At 48.1% G+C, this 8,461-nt stretch overlaps 2 protein-coding genes across 2 annotated transcripts; one reads left to right on the top strand and one right to left on the bottom strand.

Annotated features, from left to right (window-relative positions):
• Positions 1 to 953: 953 nt before the first annotated feature.
• Positions 954 to 4,352, top strand: LOC123072083 (transaldolase). Its single transcript, XM_044495637.1, has 6 exons — positions 954 to 1,237; positions 2,342 to 2,513; positions 2,621 to 2,971; positions 3,151 to 3,339; positions 3,435 to 3,617; positions 3,743 to 4,352. Exons 1-6 carry the CDS (start codon positions 1,086 to 1,088, stop codon positions 3,989 to 3,991), a joined length of 1,296 nt encoding a protein of 431 aa, XP_044351572.1. The 5' UTR covers positions 954 to 1,085; the 3' UTR covers positions 3,992 to 4,352.
• A 603-nt stretch (positions 4,353 to 4,955) lies between these two features.
• LOC123072082 (E3 ubiquitin-protein ligase At3g02290) lies at positions 4,956 to 7,912 on the bottom strand. The gene is made up of 5 exons (XM_044495636.1): positions 7,694 to 7,912; positions 6,596 to 6,721; positions 5,478 to 5,910; positions 5,283 to 5,392; positions 4,956 to 5,194 (listed from the first exon to the last, which is right to left on the bottom strand). Exons 2-5 carry the CDS (start codon positions 6,713 to 6,715, stop codon positions 5,168 to 5,170), a joined length of 690 nt encoding a protein of 229 aa, XP_044351571.1. The 5' UTR covers positions 6,716 to 6,721; positions 7,694 to 7,912; the 3' UTR covers positions 4,956 to 5,167.
• Between the last annotated feature and the right edge of the window lie 549 nt (positions 7,913 to 8,461).

The following is an 8,461-nucleotide window of genomic DNA, read 5'->3' as shown; positions in this document are numbered from 1 at the left end:
CATCATTTTCAACTGAGAGAGTGGTGGAGCTGCTCAATTGGCCCACATAACATGGTATGGCCTATGGAGAGGTCCATGCGCAAGAAGCTTTGCAACCGAAAACACAACAGAGGCGGTGTTGTCGTGTGCGGCTGAAACGGAAAGGAAATTCACAACATTGGATATTTCTTGAAGATCTAAACTACTTTCCAACCAAGTCGTTCCTCCGTGCTACCTATCATACTCTAGCCAACTCAACCTAACGTCGTTGTCGAGGAGAAAGTGGACAAATTCAACTACATCTCCCGCATGTTTTGTGGGACATGACACTATTCATAAGCTTTTGTTTTCTTTTTACAGACAAATTTGCCATCTTTGGTTTTACCTTAAAGCTCAAAAATAGACTATGGCATTCACCCAAAGCCATTTCTTCGTGGCACCCATTGTTGTCAATGGGGAGCCAACCACAACCCATCGTCACTCTCACTCTCAAGGAGAAAAGCGGCCAGTTCGATCCCCTGCTTCCAACTACAGCGTATCGCCATTTTCTAGAACCAAGGCGCAAGAAAAGTGGCCGATTCGATTCGATTCCCTGTCTCATGAAAAAAAATGCACTGTTTGCATTGGCTACTTGATCTTGCTGCTCTTTGCTACTGGATTGAACCAGTACACGTTGCTTACTAGCTTGGCCTCTGGCCTCCTCAATCCTCACAAGTCGTGGTTCAATTACTCAATCCTCAATGCTCAAACCAAGGAGAGGCAAAAGGGCAATATGCCACTGCAAGGCATCTCCACGACCGGATCATCGCACGTTCACATGCCTCCGCGTACACACCCCACCGGCGCACGGCTGCTCCGCCCCTTCACCAGCCCATAACACACCACAAATACCAGAAACCACAAGGGCCTAACCGTAAAACGGGGTTAGAATGGTGCATCTATTTATTGACGATGACAAGGACCAACGGCAGGAAGAAAGGAAAGACAGATCGGTGCGTGTGAGGCAGCCCCGCTCCGCTAAACCTCGCAACAACCCCCGTGGGCGACCAACCCAGCCCAGCCGCCCCCCTCTCCTCACCAACCCCCGAGCCGGAAGCAGAGCCGCGATGGCCGGCACCGTGCCCAAGCTCGCCGCCCCGAGGCCGGCGGCCGCGGGGCCGCTCCCCTCGCAGCCCCTCCGCGCCGCCGCGCTCGCCTTCGCCCCCTCCGCCCGACGCTTCCGCGTCTCCCTCGCCGGCCGCGCCAGGAGCCCCGTCATGTGAGAACACACGCACCCCTCTCCGCCCCTCCTAACCTCTTCTCCTCGCGTCGCCGGTTGATTAGATTCGTGATTTCGCTGGGGCGAGCTGCTGCGGCGGCGCCGTGGGAAGGCGACTGGCTGGGGTTGCGTCGCCGGCGAGGTTCGGTCAGATCAGAGCGGCCGGGCCGTGATTCGGGAAGAGTTTTTTTTTGGTCTTAATTCACGCTTTCACAGTTCGAATTGCGGTGGGTGGGTGGGTAGGATCGCGGCGCTGATGCTTCGCCGCCGCGTAGATCGATCGCGCGTGGCCCCGCCCCGGCCCGGCGCCTTGCTCGGATCCGCGGTGGCCTCGAGGTCCTTCCAGGGAGGCCTGGGCGGCCGTCCGATGGGGGGTGGACAGCCGGGATCGGGTGGTTTCGCGAGCCGTCTCGGTCAACTCGGCCGAGATGGCCCGTGTTGCCGTGCGCGGATTCGTCGCTACGTGGTTGAGGGCGATGTATCCTATGCAAGCGCGCCGCCGGGTTGGTTGGGCTACACGCCACAGCAGGCCCTCGCTTCTGGATTCTTCCTGCTTGATTGATGGCGATAAGCATAGCCTCCTGTTTTTCCATCTGTTACTGGCCATCTCGTATGGCTTTGCATCCTGCGTGCACTAATATTGTACACCAAGTTGCCACCACCTCATGTTCATGTATAGAAGAAAGTTCACTAACATTTTACAGTGCTCATGATCATGCATAGAAAGTTCCTTTTGCCAAAGAAAAAAGAACAGAAAGTTCTTTCTGTTTGTATTGTACTCCCTCCGTTTTTATTTACTCTGCATATCAGAGTTGACTGAAGTCAAACTTTGTAAAGTTTGACCAAGTTTATAGAAAACAATATAGACATTTATCATAATAAATCTATACTATGTGAAAGTACATTTAATAATAAATCTAATGTTGTTGATTTGTTATTGTATATCTTAATATTTTTGTTTATAAACTTGGTCAAAGTTTGTAAAGCTTGACTTTGACCAAAGCTAATATGCAAACTAAATAAAAACGGAGGGAGTATGTATGTGATGCAACAACCATTTGGATGCGATGTTGATTCTTGTCCTCCATGGAATGTGATTTTCAGTGCGATGGCTTCCGCCAAGGAAGGGAACGGTGCGGTGACGAAGAGGACCACGCTCCATGACCTCTATGAGCAACAGGGTCAGTCCCCGTGGTACGACAACCTTTGCCGGCCTGTCACCGATTTGCTGCCCTACATCGCCAACGGTGTCCGTGGAGTCACCAGCAACCCAACGGTAATCACCCTTTTACTGTTTTATTTTTCTTATATGCTTTATATGGCTTGCTCATGTGTGATGTGTCTGCAATGTTCCCTGCTGACTGTGTCCCCAACAATATGCAGATTTTCCAGAAAGCCATCTCTTCATCAAACGCCTATGACGGTCAGTTCAAGGAGCTTATATCAGCTGGGAAGGATGCGGAGAGCGCTTACTGGGAACTCGTCATAAAGGACATCCAAGACGCGTGCAAGCTGTTTGAGCCCATCTACGACGAGACTGATGGGGCTGATGGTTACGTTTCAGTGGAGGTGTCTCCTAGGCTGGCAAATGACACCCAAGGAACCGTCGAAGCTGCGAAGTGGTTACACAAAGTGGTCAACCGCCCCAATGTGTACATAAAGATCCCAGCTACAGCAGAATGTGTTCCTTCTATCAAGGAAGTCATTGCTAATGGCATCAGCGTCAATGTCACTGTAAGTGCTGAGCTCTGGCTTTGTCATCATTATCTTGTATCTCCTTGGTCGCCAACGTATCATCTGTTCTTTTTTCCCCACTGGATCGCTTACGATATTGTTTAGTGTAAACTTTGCTGTGCTTGTTATATACTTTGATGCCAAACCTATTGATCACAAGTTTATTGATGTCGCTGCAGCTTATCTTCTCTGTTGCAAGATACGAGGCTGTGATTGATGCTTACCTCGACGGGCTTGAGGCTTCTGGTTTGAGCGACTTATCCCGAGTAACCAGTGTAGCATCCTTCTTTGTCAGCCGAGTTGACAGTCTGATCGACAAAATGCTTGAGAAGATTGGAACACCGGAAGCTCTTGCCCCGAGGGGAAAGGTAGAGACAATTTGGAATTACCTGTCGCCTAGTAGCAGAACTTTCTAAATTATCATATTCAAGTTTTGACTAACAACCACCCTCTGTTCTCTCAGGCTGCCGTAGCACAAGCAAAGATAGCAAATCAGCTTTACCTGAAGAAATTCTCTGGCCCGAGGTGGGAGGCTTTGGTGAAGAAGGGAGCCAAGAAGCAGAGGTTGTTGTGGGCATCTACCAGCGTGAAGAACCCGGCTTACTTGGACACTCTTTACGTCGATCCTCTCATCGGACCTGACACCGTGAGTTTCGACAGCAAGTTCTTTTCGTCTTGTTCGTCAGGATCATAATCACCGACTTGTCATTTTTTACATATTCAGAACTTTTAAGCGCATCCTAACTTGCTTGCCACCCTTTGCACATTCAGGTCTCTACGATGCCCGACCAAGCTCTGGACGCGTTCATCGACCACGGCACAGTTGCTAGGACAATCGACGCGAACGTATCAGAAGCCGAGGGCATATACAGTGCCCTGGAGAAGCTGGGCATCGACTGGGAAGAGGTTGGCAAGCAGCTGGAGCACGAGGGCGTGAGCTCCTTCAAGGGGAGCTTCGACAGCCTGCTCACGAGCTTGGAGGAGAAGGGCAACGCCCTCAAGACCGCCGCCAACCTGTAGGCGCTAAAATTGTTGGATAGAATGGTTTGGTACCGGCGCTGGCCATCAAACGATTACCCAATAAAAATGCCAGCTTGCTGGCTCTCCCCTTCCATTCGGAAATGAAATGCTCCCAGTTATCTGGGTGAGCTTCTTTGTATTCTAGGCGTGCCTGGCTGTCATTGTGTAACTGAGGTTTGTTGCTCGCAACTGCTATCGTTTTCTGATCAATTGTTTTTGAGCAAGTGAGCCATATTTGTGTATCTTTGGGAAATGCATTTCTCCTTACTGTTGTTATCTGTATGTTCGCAAGATTACAGGAATGTTGGCAACTTTAGCTCAGTAATGTTTTGGAATATATCAGACCCATGTTCTGTTTTCATTGACGGACACTTTGATCTAACTAAACAGTAACAGTTTAACAGAAGCCAAAGTAATCTTTATGCCATTTGTAGGAACCATATATGTATGCTGAAAATTGCCCTTTTATACCGCTCACTTCAGCAAAGATCATATATTTTGAGTGAAATTTTATAACTTCGAGGACGGGAGTGGTGAATGTGAATAACTAGGTCACAACTAATGCTATCAACATTGGTCTGTCGAAGTCCTCTAACTGCAGTTTGGGAAAGTATTTCTATTACATGTATATTCTTAAACACATGACACCTTAGGCACACTTTATTTGGACAGTGGTGAATGTGAATAACTAGGTCATTGTCGCAACAATAATGAGCTAACCTAGTACTCTATTTGAGGACCCATTAACTCATGAACAAAAACTTTTAAAGCATTCCCTCCAGACAGGAATATAAGTCAGGTACTTGATTTTAGGTCGTCCATTTAACGAGCGAAACATGTGTAATATGCCACACACTAACCAATCGAAAATCTAAGGCCCACGCCCGACTTATATTCCCATCCGCAGGGAGAAATACTATCGAACTCCATCGCTGAACTGCCATTCAACAATATACACACGAAATATCCAGTAAGACTTTTTGGTAGATTGATTTCAGTACACACAAGTCGGTCTCGAGAACGAGACAGGTTTCAGACAGCAAAGAACTACGGTATTATTTACAGGCTCCAGCATCCCATGCTGTAGATACTTCTTCCCTTTACAGACTCTTCAGCATCCCATGCTGCAGATACCTTTTCCCGCTCTTCCTGATGCGACCAGCATGGAAGTTTCTCTCAGGGGCTCTCGCAGAACTCCATTTCCTGCGATTCCAGCAGATTGTCGGAGTTGTCAGGCTTGCAGATAATACATTTCTTAGGAATATAAAGACGGGAGCACGAGATATCGTACCTTCCCACAAATCGGGCAGGTGTCGCTTCTCTCCATCCACTCATAAATACAACTTAGATGGAAATGGTGGGAGCATTTAGTTATGATCTGCGGATTCTCCGGGGTGTATTCTGCACGATGAGCAAGCAGTGAGAAAATGTTCACACACACCATAACATGGCTTCTGTATTTACATAAAAACACGTGCAAACAAACCTTCCAGACAAGTAGGGCAGACATCTTCGTCGTCTGAAGTGATGACGGCATAACTGCTGTTATATGCTCTTCCAGAAAGACTCTTAGTCGACTCAGAACGACGCACCTTATGTTCACCCTCAGGATCAGTGCTGCTCCTTTTCTTTTGAGCAGCTAAATGTTCAACACCAGAGCTGCTGCCATTTCGTCTAAGAGCTGGGGACTCTTCATGCGTGAGGTTTATAGACTTTTCACGCCTTGATACCAGTCCCTCTCTTTGAACTCGGGCATATCTAGGGTCAATGTCATATGGGGGTGGTCTAGAAACAAGGTGAAAAGTTTCAGACAGTGAACTCTCAGTTATATTAGTACTTGGATTAGTGGATGCCAATGGCGCAGCTCCTTGAGCTGGGTTGCTTGGCCTAGAGTCGAGCCTCTGAAATGCTGCAGTATACTACATGGACCAAAGAGGAATACTGGAGTTAGAATAAACATTCAGCATGAAAATAAATGTACTATATCCTGAAAAATCATTGAAATGAAATATGCCATACATGCTCTATATTTGTTTATGATTTCTCTATTTCTCTTTGCAATGAATCTGCCCAGACAATGTGTATATACCATAAAGCATATAAATTTGGTTGAACACAATCAAAAGATCAATACTTATACATCAAGAACAGGTCAATTGTCTCTCTAGTCTGGACTCTGGACCATCTTTTGCCTTCCATAAATGTTGTGTACCGATCATTGTACAGTTCGCAATTGGTGTTATATTTTTGTCCAACAAACATCAGTGGCACCAATGTGCCATTTAAAATACTCCTCTATATAAGATAGCATATTGTGCTATTTGCCATTTGCCATAAAAATAGCATGTAATCAACATAGCAGTGGCAATTTGGATAATTAGGTCAACATGCTACTATAATCCCTCCCCAGACCCCACCTTGTGTGGGAGCTTCTATGCACTGTGTCTGTCCTTTTAGATCAACATTTTTTTTGGTGGTATAGATCAACATACTACTATAAGATGTATGATAAATTGGAAACCAAAGATTAAATGTACATGAATACCCATATAAGTGGTTGCATCTTGCATACTGGAAAATTCATGGAGTAAGAGGTAACATTACCCCTCCAAACATGTTCTGGAACAAATGCCTTAGGGATATGCATTGCCTATAGACAGGATTATTTGGATGAACATATTCCTCAAAATCATCTGTGGAAAGGCAGCAGCAAAACCCTCCCATGATTCACTGGAAATAGCAAAGATCAGAAGTATTAACTCAATATGGAAATGTAGACTACGCAGACAAACTTAAGTGTCATCAAGGAAATACAACCATTAGCTGTTTGGTGCATTAAATAAAATAAAAAAGATTGGAAGGCTGGAGCTCCCATTTCAACCCAAAGCTAGACGGAGTAATGCAGCACATAAATGCGCATTGTTGAGGAAAGTAGGGAATGAAGAGAACAGTTGGTCATAGATGCCAGCACCCGTAAAGATCAGTGAATCAGCGCAATAAACGTAAACTGAAGCACGAGTCCTAGATGCCAGCCAAGGGATAAGATTTGCCACCAATAACCAAAATCAAAATCATTGGCAGGACAGGGTGTAAAAATAATAGACGGGCAATGGTCAAAGAGTGCTCTTGTTAGTTCCAAGTGACTGGTCTGCACATTCATTTACAGGGTAGTAAGCGCAGATCAAGCCTCTGATGTTGTTCAGATGCACATCCACATTGTGGTGAGCAGCATACCACATTGGAATGTGCTCCTCTATAAACCCGGTCTGCATCGAGGGACCCGCTATGTCTCAGTGCCAGTTTCATCATTTTGATTCCATGGAAATACTGTCACCTAGGACGTTCGTCGCCTGCAGTGGAACTACGGCGTCAGACAAATCGAACCTAGCGGCTACTAGCAAGGGAGCTGCGGATAAGGAGGAGCGCGCGTAGCGCGACGCATCGACGCCATCCTCCTCGCGAACTCGCGGCCCGTCGGAGGATGAGCTGATCCACATCTCGGCCGGCCGGCCGGCCGGCAGGCGACCGAATCCGCACCGGCACCCGTTGGTTACCCGGATCGCATTCCGCGGCAGGAGAAGACGGAGCGAGGTGGGTACACGGTGGCACGGGGACGCTCCTGGTACGAGGACGTGGCAGCGACGGCAAGAAGGCACCGACGGACGGGATGGGGGATGAGACGGGATGCGGAGAGGAGCTCACCTCTCATGCGCCGGCGACGAGGCAGGCGGCGGCGGGAAGGGGTCGATGCTTCGTCGGGAGGGCGGTCGGCGATGGTGACCGTCCAGGGACGGCCGGATTGGAGAGCGGCGAGGAGAATCTGCGGAGTTTGGGGAGGAGGCGAGGTGGGGAGAAGGAAAGGAGGAGGAGGAGGGTTGGTGCGCGTGTGTTGGACTTCACTCCCCTCGTGTGGGGTGGGCTGTCGTTGCGAGGTCAGTCAGTCCCGAGTCCAAGTTGGTAAATATTCTAGTGAGGTTTTGCCTACTTTTGTTTCCATTTTGTCAAATGCTTCGGTTCTAAGAACCATAAAATAAAATTGGAATGCTCTGCAGGATTGAAAACACAATAATCTATAATAAAACTTATTCGGTTTTGCCATTCACCATCATCCAATTGCTTGAAAACCCCATTCACGCCAGTCGATATTTCGCAGAGGAGAAGCAACACCTGAGCCGGAGCCATCGACGACGCGGCGTCGCAAGCGGAGGCAAGCCGGAGGTTTGATTGTGTGGTTGGGAGGGGGCTTTTAACTCTGACCATGGCTTAAATTGGACGAAACCCGAGTTGGAGACGGAAGTGACATTGCGTCCCAGTGAGGGAGCGGGCGGGAACTTGTTGGAGGCGAGGTAGGAGACGGGTTGGGAGGGAAGAGGAAGAAATCGCGGCTCGTATTTCTGTTGGTTAGGAAGAAGAAGATGAACAGTTTGAGGGGGAGGGGGCGGTTGGAGGAAGAAGAGGACAATCTGACCC

The sequence above is a fragment of the Triticum aestivum genome, chromosome 3B (genome assembly GCF_018294505.1).
Source record: "Triticum aestivum cultivar Chinese Spring chromosome 3B, IWGSC CS RefSeq v2.1, whole genome shotgun sequence".
NCBI classification, from domain to species: Eukaryota; Viridiplantae; Streptophyta; class Magnoliopsida; order Poales; family Poaceae; genus Triticum; species Triticum aestivum.
The sequence above is the reverse complement of the archived record's forward strand: the minus strand, read 5'-3'. Positions and strand labels throughout refer to the sequence as shown.

Excerpts from the sequence above, each read along its gene's own strand:
- LOC123072083 (XM_044495637.1), top strand. The coding sequence starts at position 1,086 with ATGGCCGGCACCGTGCCCAAGCTCGCCGCCCCGAGGCCGGCGGCCGCG. Across the intron at positions 1,238-2,341 it reads CGCGCCAGGAGCCCCGTCAT|TGCGATGGCTTCCGCCAAGG; the intron begins GTGAGAACACAC and ends TGTGATTTTCAG. Across the intron at positions 2,514-2,620 it reads GAGTCACCAGCAACCCAACG|ATTTTCCAGAAAGCCATCTC; the intron begins GTAATCACCCTT and ends AACAATATGCAG.
- LOC123072082 (XM_044495636.1), bottom strand. The coding sequence starts at position 6,715 with ATGGGAGGGTTTTGCTGCTGCCTTTCCACAGATGATTTTGAGGAATAT. Across the intron at positions 5,911-6,595 it reads TCCAGAACATGTTTGGAGGG|TATACTGCAGCATTTCAGAG; the intron begins GTAATGTTACCT and ends TGGTCCATGTAG. Across the intron at positions 5,195-5,282 it reads CCTGCCCGATTTGTGGGAAG|GAAATGGAGTTCTGCGAGAG; the intron begins GTACGATATCTC and ends CTGGAATCGCAG.